This window comes from Kogia breviceps, chromosome 6 (genome assembly GCF_026419965.1).
Source record: "Kogia breviceps isolate mKogBre1 chromosome 6, mKogBre1 haplotype 1, whole genome shotgun sequence".
Classification (NCBI taxonomy): Eukaryota; Metazoa; Chordata; class Mammalia; order Artiodactyla; family Physeteridae; genus Kogia; species Kogia breviceps.
Window position 1 is genome coordinate 12885296 of NC_081315.1, and position 22299 is coordinate 12907594.

The following is a 22299-nucleotide window of genomic DNA, read 5'->3' on the forward strand; positions in this document are numbered from 1 at the left end:
CGGCTTTCCCCCTGAGCACATTTCCAAGTTTATGCACAGTTCAAGACTGCTGGGACTGAAGAAGGTTGCAGTTTTGTTGGCTTGCACTGTCACAGGATGGAGGTCAGGGCTGCCAAAACACCGGAAAGTTAAGAGGGAATCTCAGAAACAAGAGTCACAGAAGAGAAAACCACAAAATCTGCACACAAATTGCCCTCAGACTCTTGGCTGACCCTGAACTGTGTATTCAGGGGCAAGACCCAAGGAAAACAGTGGACAATAACAGTGAGAAGACAAAATAATCCCAGCATGACTTAACTGCCATACATCACAGAGTAGACAAAGTTTGGAATTTGAGTCGTGCCAAATTAGAAGGTCTAAGAAAACACATCAGGCATTCCATCAAAATTCCAGAAAGACCTTGTAGGAGGACAAATGCAATTTCCTTAAACAAAGAACAAAATTGATATGTTGGATTTAATCAAAATAAAAAGTATTTCTACTTGCCAAAGACACGATTAAGAAAATTTTAAAAGTCAAGCCACACAACTGGAGAAAATATTTGCTGTACATACATGTATCTGACCTGGTATCTCAATACATGAAGAACTGCTAAAATCAATAGTAAAAAAACAAACAAACAACACAATAAAAATTAGCAAAAGACTTGAATAGTCACTTCACAAAAGAAGATACACAGGTTTCCGATAAACATGAAAATATGCTAAATTAGCACCATTAGCTATCAAAAAATGCAAATGAAAAACAATAGTTTACATTTCATATCCACTGGAATAGCTACAATTTTTAAAACTAACAACATCAAATACTGGCAAGAATGCAGAGCAACTAGAACTTGCAGATATTGATGGTGTCAAACATGTAGAAACCACTTTGGAAATCTGTTTATCAGTTTCTTACTAAGCTAAACATATACCTAGTCAGTGACTGAGCAGTTCCAATCCTAGGTATTTGCTAGGAGAGATGAAAACATTTCATCCATAATAGACATGCAGTCATGTTTATAGCAGCTTTATTTGTAATAGCTCCAAACTGAAAGCAACCCAAATGTCCAACAACAGAGAAATAGAAAAACAAATTATGGTCTATTCAGACCACAGTATTGCAAGAAATAATAAAGAAAAAACTTCTGACACTCAAACCAACGGGGATATATTTCCAAAGCATTGTGTCATTCAAAAGAAGCCAGAGACAGAAGAGTGCAAATATTTGGTTTCATTTATATGAAGCTCAAGAATTGGCAAAATTATTCTATCATGATGATAGAAATCAGAATGTCCAGGGGGTGAAGCTGGCTGGAGGAAGGCAAGAAAAATGTCTAGGGTGATGGAAATCTTCTGTATCTTAATTGAGGCGGTGGATTCACAAGTGCATTTTTTAATCAAAACTCATTGAATTAGTCATTTAAGATTTGTGCTCTTCATAGTACAAGTGGTTGTACTGTGGTATTTGGATTGAATTTGGATTAAACATAGCATGATAATGGTTTGGATTGGATTAAATGATTTGAATCAAATATAGCATAGCCAGATGATAAGATTTAAAGAGAGTATATACCTATTCTAGGAAGTTCCTGACTCAGCCCTCCATATACCTCATACTTTTTTGTACCATAAGCACGTGGGTATCCTGGAACCATTTTCATGCCTTATTTCTCATTCCTATTCCCTAGACTTACTTCCTTTACTCTTCCCTTACTCTTTTCATATACTGGGAACTACTCCAATAATTGAGGGCCGTTTTCAGCTAAGGCATCCCTGTAACACCAATCCCAAGTGCTGAGTTATTTTTGCATGCTGGTAGTTTTTAAAAGTTCATCTATAAGAAAAACCAGTAACTGAATCTACACAAAATTAAAGCAACCAAGTTATGAGTTTTTGCTGTATTTTTTAACCTTCAATGAAACTTCAAAAGCATTCCTTGTAAACAGCTTACTGGGATTTGTTCTGTTTCATTTCTGACCAAAATTTGAACTCTTCTTTTGTTCACCTGTCCTTAACCCTTGATGATGATAGAATTTTTTTTTATCAAGCCACTTTATAGAATTTTATCCGAATGAGGCAAAAGCTGATCCACCAGCTTCTTTCAAAACACTTCTTTTCTGGGTAACCATATCATTATGAATAGGCCTATGATATTACATCCTTATTGTCTCACTGCTAGGCCAAGAAGTTTGTGTGATAGTGAATTGTGACAACTGATCGCCATATGAATAACTTTTTAATGCTCTTCTGTAATGTGTAATAACTGTGAACTACCATCCTCCTGAAATGTCATGTTTCTGCAACATGACAAAGTAATAATGTGAAAATGCTGAATTTAGTAATTTAAAACCTGCCATGAGCAGGGAGTGATATCACCCACACCAAGTTCTAATGTAAAAGTTAGTTTCGGGCTTCCCTGGTGGCGCAGTGGTTGAGAGTCCGCCTGCCGATGCAGGAGACGCGGGTTCGTGCCCCGGTCCGGGAAGGTCCCACGTGCCGCGGAGCGGCTGGGCCCGTGAGCCGTGGCCGCTGAGCCTGCGCCCCGCAACGGGAGAGGCCGCAACAGTGAGAGGCCCGCGTACAAAAAAAAAAAAAAAAGTTACTTTACTCATTTTCCACTTCATTTTCTAAGAAAATCTTCGCATTTCGTTTTTCAAGGAAGATTGCGGCATTACACAGGCACTTCTTTTTAGTATTAAAAAATAGTCAGATGCTGAATTTTCCCCTTAAGTCTGTTCCTTCGTAAAGCAATTAATTCAGCTAAGTATTGTCTATACAGTGAGTCTGCCCTCAAGGTGCTTTTGATATAATTGGGAATCATAATGCATATATATGAAAGAGCTAATTATTGTTACATGTCAAAAATGGTTGTTCTCCAGTAATTCCAGGAGGGCTAAAAGTCATACTGTTCCATAGAAGTAAATATCTTCTAATTTGTGATGTCCAGTATTGTAGCCTGTAGCCCCATGTGACTATTTAAATTTCAGAGGATTAAAATTAAATGAAATTTAAAATTCAGTTTCTCAGTCACATTAGCCATACTACAAGTGCTCAGTAGCCATATGTCGCTAGTTGCTACCATATTGGACAGTACAGATATAGAACATTGCCAACATTTCAAAGCATTCTATTGAATAGTGCTGTCTGGATCATAATTACGCTTGCTGACTCTGGAGCTATGCTGCTTCACAAAAGATGGTTTAACTTAATAAACCTTACCTTATACACCTTTATCTTGACAGAACACTATGATCTGTCTGTAGATGGAAGAAATTTTGAGCAGTCTCAACTTTTTTATTACTTGATCCTTCCTATCAATGTTGGAGAATTGGAGTATAGTGATTGTAGAATGAATAGGGAGTTCAGAGTATGGTGGTCTTAGTGACCAAAGGAAAGGAAATGAAACATTACCCCGTAAATGAGAAGTATGTATTAGGCGCCTACTCCTGATAATACTAGACCCTGTGCTAGACATCGGGGAGGCAATGACACTAGGACAAAAAGGAGTTTACAGTGACTTGGGGTTGAACAACATGAAAAGACGCAAGTATGGTAGAGTATGCTAAAGGACTTTTATACAAGTACGTACAAGGTGCAAGGGAATCATAGAGGAGAGACAGTAACCCAAGCCTGGAGGTCAAGGAGAACTTCCATGAATAAGTGACATCTAAACTGATCTCAGTTCTGAAAGGAAGGATCAGTAGATGTTAAAGAGGATGGAAGAGAGTAAGATGAAGAAGGGTGGACAGGAAAACATTCCTTGCCCCAAAAAAGAGTATCTAAGAACTAAGGTCAAGAAAGAATATAAACCATTTAAGAAATTCTGAGTATGAAAAATAAGAGCAAATTCTGTTAACATAAAAAGTGAACCCAACTGAAGATAAAATCAACTTCTCTAGAAAGTTGGGGTGTCAAACTTATTTTAGGATTTAGTTTATTTTACAATATCATTTCAAAAGTAAACTTTCTACTTAACATCTTGTCAGAATATGTACACACATAACAGCAGAAAGAATGGTTGGGGAAGGAAGTGTAGATGGATAGATGGGCAAGACTTATGCAATTTTGGCATAAATTTTATGTGTGAGGGGTTTAAGTGTATGTCAATGGCTCTCGCAGCCTGAGTAGAAAGAAATTGGTTATTAGAGAAAAGCAACTATGAGTATGTAATTATGAATACCCTGGTACTCATAAATTTATAAATCAACATAGTACTCAAAAACTATTATTTTACTATATATATTAATGATGCCATTTAAAAATTCTAAGCATAATAGAAAAATATTTCTATTCAGGTTTTTTATTTAGTATATTTTTACTGTACACCTAAAAATGGTGAATTTGACTTCATATAAATTAGATCTCAATAAATCTGACCTTTTAAAAATTCTTATTTAATTACATATTTACACACGTATGTAATTTTCATAAAGGAATAAAGGTAACTAAGCATGCCATTTTTAGAGCATTAGTTTTACTTTTCAATTTGGCATTCCCCCATTCTTCTCTCCTCTTTCACCTCCACTTATATTTTTCTATCCTCAAAAGGTAACCAGTGGCATACATTGTGTTCTTCCATATTTTTCCCTAAGCATTTCCAATAAAATAATAACATTTATATATATATTCCCACATATTTATGTAATTTTTGGTCATTATTGGTTTTTAAAATAGGATTACATTAAAAATAATGTCTGCACCTTGCTTTTTCTCATTCTGCAAATTCATCATAAAAATCCCAACATGGCGGGGCTTCCCTGGTGGCGCAGTGACTAAGAATCCACCTGCCAAGGCAGGGGACACAGGTTTGAGCCCTGGTCCAGGAAGATCCCACATGCCACGGAGCAACTAAGCCCGTGTGCCACAACTACTGAGCCTGTGCTCTAGAGCCTGCGAGCCACAACTACTGAGCCCATGCACCTAGAGCCCATGCTCCGCAACAAAAGAAGCCACTGCAATGAGAAGCCCACGCAGTGCAACGAAGAGTAGACCTGCTCACTGCAGCTAGAGAAAGCCTGCATGTAGCAATGAAAACCCAGTGCAGCCAAAAATAAATAAAGAAAATAAAGAAAAATTTAAAAATTCCAACATGGCACCTTGTATTGCTCTACTAGATTGTTTTTAATGTTTCCATAAGGTTTCATGACAGGAATGCATCATTTTTCTATGACTGTCAAGCATTACCACTGTTTCCAATTTGCTGCCACAGTAGACAATGATGCATTGAGTATACTTGTATGTTAATCTGAAATTTTTATTTCTTTTGGGTACATTATTGGGAATGGAATTGCTGGGCCAAAAGTCATCTATAATTTCTTTCTTTCTTTTTTTGTTTAATACCCTTCCCACTCCCCCCAGCCCTATGTCCAAATACTTCCTTAATCAGAATACTTGATAACTGGAGATCATTAAAATCTACAATCTATATTTTCTTTAATTTTGAATAGATGTTGCTTTTGACAAAGGCTGTAACATTTTCCCATTTCCAGTAGCAATGTGTGAGAATATACTTTTCAGTGTATCTCCACCAGCAATATATGTTAAATGTTTCCAGACCAACTGATATAAAGTACTAGTCTACTGTTATTTTATTTTTCACTTACCTCTCCACTAACAGGTTTGGGCCTTTTTTATATGCTTGTTGGACATTTATATCTGTTCCAGTTTGAATTGCCTCTTCAGATGCTCTATCTACTTTTCTTTTCCCTATTCCTTGCTAGAATAAAGGATGCTTAGTTAGAGAAGCACCTGTATATTCATAAGCATTAACTTTGTCCCCTGTGTTCCCCCCCCCCTTTTTTTTTTTACAAATCTATTGGTCTTTTGTTCAATCTGTGTGTATGTATCTTTTGCCAGACAAAGGTGTTTACAAAATGTTTTGTGGAAAAAAAGTATGCTTTACTTGTATCTTTCCTGGATTTCACATCACATGGTTAAAAAGTCCTTCCTTACGTATATTATATATGCTCCTCTGGTTTTTCGTTATTTTATTTTGAACTATCTAGTACAAATGGAAAATACTTTTATTTGGAGTAAAAAAAAAGATTTGATTTGATTTTCTTCCAAACAGATAGCTTATTATGCCAGCAACATTCATTAATATATTGACCAACATTTTAGAGAGACAACCCAGAACACAACGACACCAGACAAAAAAGCCATAATAATATAATGTGTAATAAATAATTGTATATATGTTATTACTTTAACATGAAACATGAAAATAGGAATTATCGATGTTGAATATATTTAAATTACATGTTAGCCTGTATTATTTATCTCTTATCACAAAATGCTATTATCTAAACGAAGCAGTAATAGGATTAGTGAACTGTTAGAGTAGTAACTGATAGTAGTATTAATTAAACAAATAACATGTGTGATAAAAGTATAGCCATATTTTAGAAAGGTGTCTTTCTGTCCTCTGAGAAAAGTTATTTTTACTCTTTTTAAGCTCTGTATTAGATATTTAAAGTTTGTAGGCTATATTTAAGACACATAAATGTAAGACTTTTTAAAAGGGGAACAGAAATAAGACTAATTCAACAGATAGTAACTATATTAAATAATCAATGACATGCTTCTTTCTGTCCCATAATACAGTAGGATAATTTTATTCTCTCTTGTTTCCTTTTCCAATAATTCTTCTCTGAACTGCGTGCAACCTATAGAACATCCTTCTTGCCTTTTATGTAGTGATAAAACTGAAAAGAGTCAAACATAAAATTCACTTTTGACTTGCAGCTCTGCTCTTATCAAGGCCACGTAACACTGATTCTGGTATCATTCATGTGTGATAACACCAAGCTAAATATACTGATAGGAGAAGTGTCTGGGCATGAAATACCTAGGAGTTTACTTATTAGCAATAGCAAGTATTTCCACGTGCAGGAATTCGTCTCCCGCTCTCCAAAAAGATGCCCGTACACTTTGATTCTACAAGCTTGATTTTAAAGATTTGCTTTTTGTCAATCATAGCTTCTTCGTCTATAAATTCATCATATAGGCTAAACACGTCCAAGATGTCCATCATTTTTAAACACTTTAAAGCACACTGCATGTCATCATAAGTTAAAGCTCTCTTTCTTAGGAAAATGGTTTTAAAGCCCAGAGGTAATTTGAGTTGAGAAGTCAATGCTGGAGTCTAAAGAAGTTACAGTTTTAGTAAATAAATTAAGTCCTATCTAACTCAGCTGTCCTTTTCTGGTGACGTCATTTTGGGGGGGGTGCGGGGGGACAGGCTCTAGAGTAGTCTTATTTCCTAAAGAAAACATATTATTTTTTTACTATGAGATTTTGTCATAATCTACACATAAAATCGAAAAACTCAGGTGCATTCTGTTCGTTTCCCAGGTACCCTATGGTTTCTTCAGAAATCATCAAACAAGCTTGGAAAATAGCATATAAAGTTCCGTTTACTATAATCCTTTTCTCCATTGTCACCCTCAATGTGTTTCCAAATTAAAGACATTCTTCTTGCCTCACACTTTGAAAATGTGATTTTAAGGCAATCCAACATTTTCACAATTACTGGTATCTTTTAGGCATATGTTTAAGGAGGCCATCTCCCTCTATTTCTATTAAACAAAAACTCTCATTTTTTCTGTACATTTTTAGGAAACAAAAACGACCCAAATTTTTCATTATGAAAGCTTCAGTATCACAGGGAAGCAAATCATGCCCATTTTTTGCAGTGTTGCATACAAGGTATATAGAATACTTTGCAGATAAGATCTTTTCACTTTCTTTCATAAGAAGTTTATCCACTGAATGGAATTTGCCAAAATTTACATTTGAAATATCTGCGGAATTTGCAGAAAGATGATGAAAGCCTCTGTATTTGGACAAGATACCAGTAGATTTTAGTTTTATGCTTTCTGCAGCTTATTAAAATCTTCGTAGAAATCAAGAATATGATTTGACACTACCTTTTTAAAGTTAAGGTGCCTAAGAACTGGAGGGATTATTTTTTGTTGCCATTATGTGACGTATAACTTTACTGTAGAAAGCACTATCATTCAGGTAAAAACTGAAAGAATCGGCTGTATGCGGTAAAGAACCAGTTCATCTGCTATCAAAATTTCCTCCTTTTGTTTTCCCATAGTACATTTTATTTGAAACCTTGGAATCGGGAAAAATAACTTTACTCAGTTTCATAGAGCTATCGGGAACAATACAAGAAAGTATGTTTGTTCCATGTGGTATGCCCAAACTAATTGAGCAGCTGCTATTTTCTTTTCTTTTTTTTTTTTTTTTTTTTTTTTAAACATCTTTATTGGAGTATAATTGTTTTACAACAGTGTGTTAGTTTTCCCTCTACAACAAACTGAAACAGTTATACATACACACATGCTCCCACATCTCCTCCCTCTTGCATCACCCTCTCTCCCACCCTCCCTATCCCACCCCCCCAGGCGGTCACAAGCAGCTGCTATTTTCAACTGGGCATTGGTGTCTTTGGGGGAGACACAAAAACTTTTGATTGATTTAGAAGTATTGCCTGTCTCATCCTCAACTTGTGAAATTCAGTCTCCCAGTTGTGTGCTTTCACGTGTCCTTTTCCATCATACCTAATGCCAGATTCTTTTCTGCATATTATGTAGTATGCTGTTTGGGTTATTTACCTCCCTAATTCAATTATTTGTAGCCTGCCCTCTGTAATAAGACAACATAGCCATTTAGCCTTCTTTTTCATTGATGTCTGGGTCAGGTGGTGTTAGTATTATAATCATTCTCATTTTCATCATCTGAACTCTCAAAAAAATGATCACAGGATTCACAATGTTTAAAATTAATTAGCATCGTCTTTATAATACCAAGAATAACAGTCAATCCACAGGTGAAGGACTCAACGCTCATGATTACAATGCACTTAAATTGCACACTTAAGTCTTAGCACTCACAGTGATACAATGACAGATGATTCATTATTACGTACAGCAAGTTGAGAACGTCCACAGTCAGGGGAAAATAGTGACAGCAACTGCAGAAGGCAGTTATGTTATGTTCATCTGCTACAAAAATAGTAGCTTTCAACTCCTATCTTTCAAGCTGCTGTATGAGTTTTGTACTTTCCCCCCAACCTCTTGTACCTACTACCAAAACCTGGACTTTTTGTCTCCCAGGATGGCTTCCCTTGACATAGACTTTCCATTACTACAACTGAGGCATCTCAGGTGACCTGGGACAGTTGTCACCCTAGTTAATCATTTGAGCTTACAGGACATTTGTGAGCATTTTCTCTTGTAATTCATCTGTTCAGTTTTTTGGTTGAGAAATAGATCTTTTTAGACTCACAGTTGAATCTGGTCAAGTGTTCTTTTTATTTTTCTTTTAAAATTGGAAACTACACTACACTACAGGGTTATTACCCCCAGGTGTGTTCTACTTGTTCTGCTTCATGTTTCCCTAACTGTGGTGTTCACTATTCAGGGAGTTCTTTTTCTTTGTCAGCTCAAGGGGACTCGGGTAGGATGGTTGGATTATTCTAGGTATTGGTAGTTCTGCTGACTGCAGAAGGTGAAATGTCCCCTCTCCGCATAGTCCAGCGGTACAGAGAGACTGATTCACAAATGCTTCTTCTCAGGGTTCACTGGGCTTCTATTCTGTCCCAAGCTCCAGAACTGGGACGTCTCTGCCCACCCACTCAACTCTTTCCTGACCAATTTAAAGGCAACAGAACAGATATATTCATGGGGACAAATATTTAAGGAAGGAGGGAAGGAGGACGTAAGGGCCACAGATCTCTGTGAACCAGGCACTTCCCCAAACTTAATTTCTTCACTGCCTTCCCTGGAGGTTCCACTGGTTTTCTCAGACACTCACCCAGCCAGGAGGAGAGAATTACCGCACACAATGATCCAGAACTCCAAGCCTTACTAACCTTTAGTCTTCTGGACTCTAGCAGCCATTTGTTTCCAGAGGAAGTTGTCAGTGAAGGGAAGGAAGCTGTGTTTAGTTTTCACATTCCCAGAATGCTTTAAAAACACTTAAAAAAATATTTTTTATTCTAGTAACCTCAAAAAATGGAAAGAAAGAGTTAGAGGTAGACATACTGCTTCTTTTCCAGGTTAAAAAATATTTTATACATAAGCTGATATTGAAGCATTCATATCTTTCTTGTGAACATTTGTGCCACGTGGTGACTATTCTGGAGCACAAATTCAAATTTCAAAATAATAACATATAAAATAGAGCAGAAGAACAATTAAGGCAGTAAACAGAACCATATAGACTTTAAAAGTCAGTGTTAAGTGCTAAAATATGGACTTGATCATGATTTATTGTGCTGGATAAATTCAGAAGAATTGATGAATGATGTTAAATCATTAGTTTGCCCAAAGTGGGAGAGGCCACCACCTAGAACCATCTGTCATAAACATTAAAACTATCCCATCTAAAGAACTTATGTGGGCAATAACTTATAGGATCACCATAGATTGATTCTGGGTTAATCATAACTCTTTGCGCCTGTAATTCACAATCACTTTATCCCCCGCTGACCGTTAGTTTAATTTGTAAAGAAGTTAACAGCTTAGAGTGCAAGGATAAAATTTATTTCTCCTACATTGTTCTCAGCCCTTTTAATTTTTATTTAATGAGGAAAAATAATAAATCTCCATCCTGCAACCTTTATTTTAATTATAAAAAGCTCTGCTTCTGTTTCAATCCTGAAAATCAGAAATGCTTAGATAGTAATCATCACAAAATCAACAGGCCTCAGGGGTCTGGAATCATAGAACCCAGATTTTCATCCATTCCAGTGGTTTTGAAAAATAAGCAACCTGTTTTTTAAAAGCTCGACTCTTATTTCTCTTAATAGTGCAGTCACATAGCATTAAAGAAGTTGCATTCAGGGCTTCCCTGGTGGCTCAGTGGTTGAGAGTCCGCCTGCCGATGCAGGGGAGGCGGGTTCGTGCCTTCGTCAGGGAAGATCCTACATGCCACGGAGTGGCTAGGCCCGTGAGCCATGGCCGCTGAGCCTGCGCGTCCGGAGCCTGTGCTGCGCAACGGGAGAGGCCACAGCAGTGAGAGGCCCTCGTACCGCAAAAAAAAAGAAGTTGCGTTCTTTTTTTTTCATGGCTCTTGCTACATACTATGTTGCAGTTGTCTTTATTTACATAAATATTATTTCTCAAACTAGATAGGCTGTGCCGTGAAGACAAAGGCTACTATCTCTCACATGATTTTGTATTCCTATGGCAAATATCTCCCAGGAATTTATCTTTAATGTAGTGAAAAACACGCAGAAGGTGGCCTTGAGCTCAAGTTCCAAATCTACCACAAGTAATTGCTACGACTTAGAGCAAGTTCCATTACCACATCTGTGAATTAGATGTCATAACATCAGCTGCCTCACAGTGTTGTAAAGATCAAATAAATTTATATGTAAAGGCATTTTCAAGAGTGAAAAATGCTTTCTAAATGGAGGACAGGTATTCCTTCTTCAGTAAGGGGAATTCTTATCTTATGCTTTGGTTTAAATATCACCTTTCCATAATTATTCCCACTGAATATTTTTTTTTTAATAAAAAGGGATCATCGGGCTTCCCTGGTGGCGCAGTGGTTGAGAATCCGCCTGCCGATGCAGGAGACACGGGTTCGTGCCCTGGTCCGGGAAGATCCCACATGCCGCGGAGCAACTAAGCCCGTGAGCCATGGCTGCTAGGCCTGCGCGTCCGGAGCCTGTGCTCCGCAACGGGAGAGGCCACAACAGTGAGAGGCCCGCATACCGCAAAAAAAAAAAAAAAAAAAAAAAAAGGGATCATCATCACTGTCTCCCTATAGTTATAGATTTTGAAGTGAACTTTGAAGGAATTTGATAAATTAAAGATTTGTGTGAGAAAGAATATGGTCTCCCACTTAAAACCAAAGTTGAGACTTCCCTGGTGGTCCAACGGTTAAGTCTCTGTGCTCCCAGTGCAAGGGACCTGGGTTCGATCCCTGCTCAGGAAACTAGATCCCACATACCGCAACTAAAAGTCCACATGCTGCAACTAAAGATACCACATGCTGCAAAGAAGACCCCATGTACCGGCAGCTAAGACCCAGCACAGCCAAATAAATGAATATTCTAAACAAAACAAAACAAAAACAAAGTCAATGGGATAATAAGTAGTGGTGAGTCTATTTGCTTGCAGCATGAACTTTTGCAGTTATTACAGGAGATTGTTGCCTAATGAACTGAAAAGTCTTTTCAGCATTAGGTTGTGCTGCAGATGTTGGAACAGGGGCATCCAGGACAAGGGCATTCTACAGAGGAAGACAAATATGCCATAATCCATACCACAGTGAGGAGTACAGTTATAGGTTTTAAAAATAACTTTCCCATTCTTCACTTTACTTGGCAAGAAATGCAAATATTTGAGAAAATAACATTGAATGTTTACAGTTCTTCACCTGACAGATGGAAAACTGCAGAAAAGTAGAAGGTTAAAAGATTGTGCATGAGAGGGAGGAACACTCCCAAACTCATTCTATGAGGCCACCATCACCCTGATACCAAAACCAGACAAAGACGTCACAAAGAAAGAAAACTACAGGCCAATATCACTGATGAACAAAGATGCAAAAATCCTCAACAAAATACTAGCAAACAGAATCCAGCAGCACATTAAAAGGATCATACACCATGATCAAGTGGGGTTTATTCTAGGAATGCAAGGATTCTTCAATATACGCAAATCAATCAACGTGATACACCATATCAACAAACTGAAGGAGGAAAACCATATGATCATCTCAATAGATGCAGAGAAAGCTTTTGACAAAATTCAACACCCATTTATGATAAAAACCCTGCAGAAAGTAGGCATAGAGGGAACTTTCCTCAATATAGTAAAGGCAATATATGACAAACCCACAGCCAGCATTGTTCTCAATGGTGAAAAACTGAAACCATTTCCACTAAGATCAGGAACAAGACAAGGTTGCCCACTCTCACCACTCTTATTCAACATAGTTTTGGAAGTTCTAGCCACAGCAATTAGAGAAAATAAAGAAATAAAAGGAATCCAAATAGTAAAAGAAGAAGTAAAGCTGTCACTGTTTGCAGATGACATGATACTATACACAGAGAATACTAAGGATGCTACCAGAAAACTACTAGAACCAATCAATGAATTTGGTAAAGTGGCAGGATACAAAATTAATGCACAGAAGTCTCTGGCATTCTTATACACTAATGATGAAAAATCTGAGAATGAAATTAAGAAAACACTCCCATTTACCATTGCAACAAAAAGAATAAAATATCTAGGAATAAACCTACCTAAGGAGACAAAAGACTTGTATGCAGAAAACTATAAGACACTGATGAAAGAAATTAAAGATGATACAAATAGGTGGAGAAATATACCATGTCTTGGATTGGAAGAATCAACATAGTGAAAATGACTCTATTACCCAAAGCAATCTACAGATTCAATGCAATCCCTATCAAATTACCACTGGCATTTTTTACAGAACTAGAACAAAGAATTTCACAATTTGTATGGAAACATAAAAGACCCCAAATAGCCAAAGCAATCTTGAGAACGAAAAATGGAGCAGGAGGAATCAGGCTCCCTGACTTCAGACTATACTACAAGGCCCCAGTAATCAAGACAGTATGGTACTGGCACAAAAACAGAAATATAGATCAATGGAACAGGATAGAAAGCCCAGAGATAAACCCACACACATATGGTCACCTTATCTTTGATAAAGGAGGGAAGGAAACACAGTGGAGAAAAGACAGCCTCTTCAATAAGTGGTGCTGGGAAAACTGGACAGCTACCTGTAGAAGTATGAAATTAGAACACTCCCTAACACCATACACAAAAATAAACTCAAAATGGGTTAAAGACCTAAATGTAAGGCCAGACACTATCAAACTCTTAGAGGAAAACATAGGCAGAACACTCTATGACATAAATCACAGCAAGATCCTTTTTGACCCACCTCCTAGAGAAATGGAAATAAAAACAAAAATAAACAAATGGGATCTAATGAAACTTAAAAGCTTTTGCACAGCAAAGGATACCATAAACAAGACCAAAAGACAACCCTCAGAATGGGAGAAAATAGTTGCAAATGAAGCAACTGACAAAGGATTAATATCCAAAATTTATAAGCAACTCATGCAGCTCAATAACAAAAAAACAAACAACCCAATCCAAAAATGGGCAGAAGAACTAAATAGACATTTCTCCAAAGAAGATATACAGATAGCCAACAAGCACATGAAAGAATGCTCAACATCATTAATCATTAGAGAAATGCAAATCAAAACTACAATGAGATATCATCTCACACCGGTCAGATTGGCCATCATCAAAAACTCTAGAAACAATAAATGCTGGAGAGGGTGTGGAGAAAAGGGAACACTCTTGCACTGTTGGTGGGAATGTAAAATGATACAGCCACTATGGAGAACAGTATGGAGGTTCCTTAAAAAACTACAAATAGAACTACCATATGACCCAGCAATCCCACTACTGGGCATATACCCTGAGAAAACCATAATTCAAAAAGAGTCATGTACCAAAATGTTCATTGCAGCTCTATTTACAATAGCCAGGGCATGGAAGCAACCTAAGTGTCCATCAACAGATGAATGGATAAGGAAGATGTGGCACATATATACAATGGAATATTACTCAGCCATAAAAAGAAATGAAACTGAGTTATTTGTAATGAGGTGGATAGACCTGGAATCTGTCATACAGAGTGAAGTAAGTCAGAAGGACAAAAACAAATACCGTATGCTAACACATATATATGGAATCTAAAAAAAAAAAAAAAAAAAATGTCATGAAGAGATTAGTGGTAGGAGGGAATAAAACACAGACCTACTAGAGCATGGACTTGAGGATATGGGGAGGGGGAAGGGTAAGCTGTGATGATGTGAGAGAGTGGCAGGGACATATACACACTACCAAATGTAAATTAGATAGCTAGTGGGAAGCTACAGCATAGCACAGGGAGTTCACCTCTGTATTTAGTGACCACCTAGAGGGGCGGGATAGGGAGGGTGGGAGGGAGGGTGACAAAAGAGGGAAGAGTTATGGGAACATATGTATATGTATAACTGATTCACTTTGTTGTAAAAGAGAAACTAACACACTATTGTAAAACAGTTATACTCAAATAAAGATGTTAAAAAAAAAAAAAAAAACCCACTAACACAACACTGTAAAGCAATTATACTCCAAGAAAGATATTTTAAAAATAAAATAAATAAAAACCCAAAAAAAAAAAAAAAAAAAAGAATTACTGCACTCAGAGAAGCTCAATGACATGGTTTCCTTTCCTGCATTTACTCTTCTCCCGGTTCAGATGACGTTTACTACTCAGGCGTCATTTTACATTCCAACTTTATTACATTTCCAAGAGAACAGAGCTGTAAATTAGCCAAATTGTCATGCAGAATAGGTGTTCAGTTTGAAATACAGTTCCTATTATTTTTTTGCACAATTAAATGTATACCAATGAAACATTTTTTTATCCTGTCTATATGACTTAAAATTCCAACCTTAAATCCTATTTTCTTCTTTTGTTCTCCACATTTGCACAGGTGAAATATGGAAATTATGCTTTTGTATGGGATGCAGCTGTATTGGAATACGTGGCTATCAATGACCCAGATTGCTCCTTTTACACCGTTGGGAATACTGTTGCTGATCGAGGATATGGAATTGCATTGCAGCATGGCAGTCCTTACCGGGATGTTTTTTCACAAAGGTAAGATTTGTGTGTGGTCCAAATAAGAAGAGAGGAAATATAGAAAAAGGAAAATCCACTTGGTTACCCCATTTAGTTTACTACATTTTGTTTTCTTTGTTTGGAAAACCACAGTAAACAACAACAACAAAAGGGAATTACAAGTGGTTGTTCAATAAGACATTTCCTAAAGCATGTACTAAAGTATTCTTTTTCTCATAAAAAGGGAAAAGTTACTGCTGCATATAACGGGTTATTCTCAAAAAACTGATATACAAAATAAAATAAAAACTTAATTGAGGGCTTCCCTGGTGGCGCAGTGGTTGAGAATCCGCCTGCTGATGCAGGGGACACGGGTTCGTGCCCCGGTCCGGGAAGATCCCACGTGCCGCTGAGCGGCTGGGCCCGTGAGCCATGGCCGCTGAGCCTGCGCAAAATAAACTTCAGCACCAGGTTAAAGTTTTGAGGCACATACTGATAGGGATGTTTCCATATCAATTTTGCAAAAGAGAAGAGTAAAAATCTTAGAGTCTGTCATTGATGTCAAAGTATACGTGAAACTTTGTCATGGAAATTTAGGAGACAGTTTATTAAGAAATTATACTCATCCTCAAATCAGAAGTTTCTATTATAAGTTGTTTAAGAAAGAAAAATTTAAATGTGTATTTTATATTAATGATGTAGATGAAAGACTTGGGCCTGAAAGGAATTTACAAGATCACTGCATTTTATTATCTCTACTACCAAACAAGGTTGGACCTAAGAGAGAGAAATATCTTTCAGGTAGAAGTATGTTCTATTTGCCACTGATTTATTTGATTCATTACTAGATATTTTTGTACGTATTTTCTAAAAGCTAAAGCCAGATGAAAGAGAGCAGTACTGGGTAGTACTCTAGGTAGTACTAAGGCCCCAAATTTTCAACTATTTGAGTTGTATTCCTCCAAATTTCAAGATAACAAAAAGCCAGGCATTTTGTGTTTAACAAAACAGTCAGTAGTCCAAATTTATGTTATAACTCTTCTGTTAGCTAACTAAAAACCTAGGCCTCTCTCTTTATCAGCAAATGAAGATATTAAATCCACTCTAGGGTCCTACATTGGTCACCTTTTCTGTGTAGCAAACAACCCAAATCAGTGACTTTAAAAATGTTATTTCTCAGGACTTCCCTGGTGGTCCAGTGGTTAAGACTTCGCCTTCCAATGCAGGGGGTGCAGGTTTGATCACTGGTCAGGTAGCTAAGATCCCACATGCCTCGCAGCCAAAAGTCCAAAACATAAAGCAGAAGCAATATTGTAACAAGTTCAATAAAGACTTTCAAAATGGTCCACATAAAAAAAAAAAATCCTAAAAAAAAGTTATTTCTCATGGATGGAACGTTAGGGCTGTGATTTGGCTGAACTCTGCTGCGAGTTGCGGGTCAATTTTAGGTCTCTATGCAGCTTCTTGTCCCAGGGACCACCATTGTTCTACTTGTTAGAAAAGGCACACCATTGTTTTTATGAATTTAGAAGAGAGGATGGAAAGCATAATGGAATGAAAGGAATGCCAGGGTTTTATGGTAAAAGACCAGCAGAGAAGTTTAATGGATCCTTGACATGAACCAGGTCATCAGGAAAAGGATTGTTTTAATTCCTTAGTTGCAGTTAATTGGCTTTTTCTTCACTACAGACATTTTTTTGTCTCCAGACCTGATTTTTGGCTCTTTTATGCCAAAGAAAATGAAGCCAATAAAATCAATACACAAACATAATAGCAATTAAAGAAAGATTTAATCAATCACACCAAATGTTCTATTTCTTATTACCCATGTGGTGTTTTACCTTACAGAGATTTTAATTCCGAGTGAATATATTTCATTGAACTACTGAAACACAATATTAAGCAATGAGCATTATTTTTCCTTTGATTAGCATCATGGATGTTGACCATTTAAATTGTTCTTCACTGTGGAGCTCCTTAATAATGACACCCTGCATCCTAGTCCCCTGGACATCTGGAAGAAGAGAGAGGAAAGAAACATGATCTGGCCAGCCCCCCTCTATACACACGTGCAGCGTTAATCTATCACCTAAACTCTCTCCCTGAACCCAGAAAATATCTGCATTCATTCCCTTTTGCTATAGCCATCAGGGAAAAAAGAATTCCTTTTTATTTAATTTAAAAGTTATAGAGACCATCACACTTAATCATTGTATTATACTTTAGAAATGATTATAAATAGCTTTACTACAACAACTTATCCTGGACCGCTGGTTAAACTAGATCACTGATTGCTCATGGGATTATATTCAGTGAAATGACAGTATTCAGAGTGATTTTTTAGTAAGTAAATACTAATTACATCTCAAGTAACTATGTGCTTATACTACACATATTAGATATCAAAGTACTTTAATATGTAATAAATATTATATAATGATATAGTAACTACATTTATTATCTGCTATATGCCCAATATCTTATACGCTTATACGTTTTAATGACTTCAGAACAATCCTATGAAATGTTGTCTATTTGTTTATTACACACTTGCATATTAGTGCACAGTTATTAGTATACAAGTACATACACTGAGTGGATGGTCCTGAGCTTTGGCAAGCGTCATGTCAGGCATCAAAGGCATAGGCTGTAGTGATACTCTCACTTGTACAGTTGTATGCTGGTGGACATGCACAGGAGTGACTTTTAAGGACCAGTAAGTGCTACAATATATGACTGTAGATTTGGATAGAAGAATTTTGTTTCGTTGTTCTCTACAAATACTAAATAATCTGGTAGCAGAAATTAAAGAATTTATGTATCTCACCAGATATATGGGTCAGAGTACTAGTGTGGTGGGTAATGTTTACAATGAATTCTCTGACACTATTTGTTCATCAAATGTTTTCTGTGGCCTTTGCCTCATAATAGTTCTTAGTATAATCAAATCATCAAAAGTTGTTACATTCAACATCTATGAATGGAAGAGAACTGAATTTTTCAGGGTGAAATCATTATGCTGTTAATAAAATTAGTTCCAGTGTTGATCTTAGAGCCTTAACCATTCATAAGGCTAAAAGGATATCAAAAAAAAATATTTATTGAGCATTTAGTACAAGTTCACCTTTGTTCTCAAATCTTAGTGGGTGTCAAGGAGTAACTAACTCATGAGTTTAATTTTATGCTTCATCAATGAAAGAGTCCCTTTTTGCCTATTGGCTGCTAACCCTAAACTTCAGGAATAGAACCACCCAGGGGCACAAAAACAAGGACATATTTCAAACTGCATGGAGAATGAGTTTGTTGAATTCATGGAGAGTGGCAAAGACGCATAAACAATATTTCAACCTAATCACAGAATTTCAGAATTTTTAGAAATGGAACGAACAGTAGTTCCCTTGTTTACCAGGGATGTAACTAGTCCAAAGGGGTAAATAACTTGCTCAGAATCACAAAAAAAGCAATGAAACTGGAAAGTTTTGAAATGTTCTACTTCTGTGTTTAGTTTTTTGGTGTTCGTGCACCTTGTCTTCCCTTATCTTTCCTTTAAAAGCTTATAAAAATAATATAAAACATACTGTATAATGCTTACTGTGTACCAGACTCTGAGTTCTTACATGAGGTAAGTACTATTATTATCCTCATTTTATAGACACAGAAACTGAGGCAGATGAGGTAAAGTAATTTGTCCAAGTTCACCAAGCTATTGAGTATTAGATCTGAGATTCAAATCCAGACATGCTGGCTCCCAAAATTGACGTACACTTTTAACAAACTGTGTTTTTTTTATTTATTGTCTTTCTGTGATCCAGTATCTTTTTATTGAGCACAGATTAGATTTCCAGGACAGGTTTTCCTTATCACATACTCAAACTGTGTTTTAAATAAACACTTAGAGATTACCTCTCTTATCTCTCTCTCTTCCTCTCTCTCTTAGGGGCACAGAATAGAATTAATCATAACCCTTGATTTATGATGTTTTCATTATTTGTCTATACTTGGCTTTTTTTATTTGTTTAGTTTTGAACTACTTGGATATAGTCTTTTTCCAGTGCCTACCTCATACCTGCATAGAGTAAGCATTCAGTAAATATTTGATGAATGAATAAAAGATCTAACTTTGTGCTCAAAGATGATCCTATTTACTTATAATCAAATACGTTGAGTATTTATCCTTTGTGCTTACTTGATATTAAAAAGTCTTCTATCTTCTTTTATCATAATAATTTTCTGTTTATCTTGGTTTCTCTAATTCAATGATTAGTAAAACTGACAAGAAAGAGAAAACAAACATCACATGTCCACCTTTCTTTCCACTCAGAGCTGTAAGAATTTTTATACTTTCATTCTCAAAAGGAAGGTAGAAAATATTTCTTTAACTTAAAATCATAGAACCCTAATCCTTTTATTTCCCAACTTTCTAAGCACTTTGCTCCCTTTTCAGGAAGAGAAAAAAGCAGCCTCCACTGATTGCCTATAGCAGCTCCAAAATAAGTCACCAACTGGCTTAAAGCTCTGCACTCAGTTGGCTGGAAGGATATAACCAGAAGTCAAACAAACAAATTAATTGTTTTCTCTTTAGACATACAAAATATATACAGTCCCTCCACTCTGAGAGCAGGAGTGACATTATAGAGATACATATGTCAACATTAAGTAATATGAACTTATACATTAAACTGCATGGTATAGACAATGCTGAAAAAATTAGAGTAAAGGAAATCATTGCTGAGTAGGATAGAAAAGATTTTATTAGACTTGAGCTGGAAGACTTCAGGGGAAATAGAATTTGGATATGGGGATGGGTACAGGTAAGAAAAACTCATTGAAACTCAGAAAAACATGAAATAACAAGTGAAAACAGTCATCGTGTATTGAAAGGACAATGAGAAAGAACAACTTGACTGGAGAGAATGTTGGCAGGTGAATACAGGTAGAGAAGCGAAAATTAAATGTGATACACCAGAATGTTGACAGCTGCTGTCTAATAAGCATATACTGTGCTAAACACTTGATGTATTTCATATAATGCTCACCACAACTCTGTGAATTGGGCATTTATTAATTGCATTTATGAATTTGAGGAAACTGAGACTCAGAGTTAAGTATCTTACAAAGTCACAAATTAATGACAAGTAAAGCTAGGACTCAAACACAGCTTAGAGCTCGTGTCCTCACCAGCTTTGTGGGGCTCTGAAGAGAATATCTAGACAAAGGAGGATTTGAAGGGTCCCAGGTGTTGGGTTAGACGAAGACAGAGTTTAACTGAGGAAGGCCATTTACAAGGCGATAGGAGTTTTCCAGCTCTTAAGCAGTGAGAATATTCTCAATGAGAAGGAGAAAAGATTAGAAAAAAGGGACAGTTTGAAGACGGATGGACAGGACTTGGTGGAAGTCAGAGGAGTACATATAACCCAGGAATCTGAAAGGGAAGGTCGTGCAGATCCGAGTGGTCATAAACAGCCCGCTCTTTTCTTCTCCTTCCAACTCTTATTTTTCCTTCTTGTTCATCTATTACAAGTTTTGTATAAGCTCTATTTCACCTCCAAGTAAAACCAACTGGAAAATTATTTCTAGAAAGGTAATGGGTATTTTAGAACAACAACATGATAATCCACTACTTAGTAGATACTTTGATACGTCGAACGATCTTCTGGCTTACAGATCTTTGTTCTACAGTTCCTCAAATCGTGTTTATATATCCCTAGTAGTATTGTTCTTCTCTCTCACACACCAGATATTATTTTTTGAATTATATATACAGTTGACCCTTGAACAACGTGGGTATGAACTGCTCAGGCCCACTCATACACGGATTTTTTTTTAGTAGTAAATACTATAGTACTACATGATTCACTATTGGTTGAATCCAGGGATGCAGAATGGCAGACATGGAGGAAACTCAGATAAGGAGGAACCTCGGATACCCCTATAACATAAGTTACATGCAAATTCGCTACTATGAGGAAGGTCAGCACTGCTAACCCCACATTGTTCAAGGGTCAACTGTAGATACCAACACTTACACCCACGCTTGCGCACACACAGCGCGGAAACCAACTGATCTCATCACATTCACATTCTCTGCTCTAGATCAAGCAAAATAGATAGTTTAGATGCACGTGTTTATATAAAGTAAGAAAATATGTTTGAGGAGCTGCAAAACCAGAGGGAACACTGAAGGTTCACTTTCAAAGGGCGATAGTAGAAGAAGATAATAATATATGTTTATACATATATTTTTATTTAAGATAGTAATATACATTTTAACATTTAAATGAAGGAAATCATTTCTTTTCTCATGTAATGTGCATATATTAAACATAGCCTCTGGAAACCACTGAAAGGAAGGTACTATTCATATTTCAAAGCAATCCCCCTTTAAAACATTGTTTTAAATTTAGAATGCTGAATTCAGGGAACTTCAATGAAAGAGCAAAAGGGAGGTAGCTTTTTTGTCATTTTTTTTGCTGTTTCCCGAATCCTGATGGAGCTATTTTTAGGACTAACACCCTGTAGGCTTTGCCGCTCACTCTTGACTGCTGCTTCCAGTGGAGAACCAAAGCGAGTTACACTTATTGCAGTATTTGGTCTAAATAAATGGAGGCATAAGTACAGTTGAGGATGTTTC

At 36.6% G+C, this 22299-nt stretch overlaps 1 protein-coding gene across 3 annotated transcripts in view; it reads left to right on the forward strand.

Annotated features, from left to right (window-relative positions):
• Positions 1-22299, forward strand: part of GRID2 (glutamate ionotropic receptor delta type subunit 2) — a 1382159-nt gene that overhangs the window by 1216084 nt on the left and 143776 nt on the right. For all 3 annotated transcript variants that reach the window (XM_067035515.1, XM_067035516.1, XM_059066448.2), the window contains exon 14: positions 15541-15707. In XM_067035515.1, coding sequence (XP_066891616.1) covers positions 15541-15707 — 167 coding nt within the window. The remainder of the gene's footprint in view (positions 1-15540; positions 15708-22299) is intronic.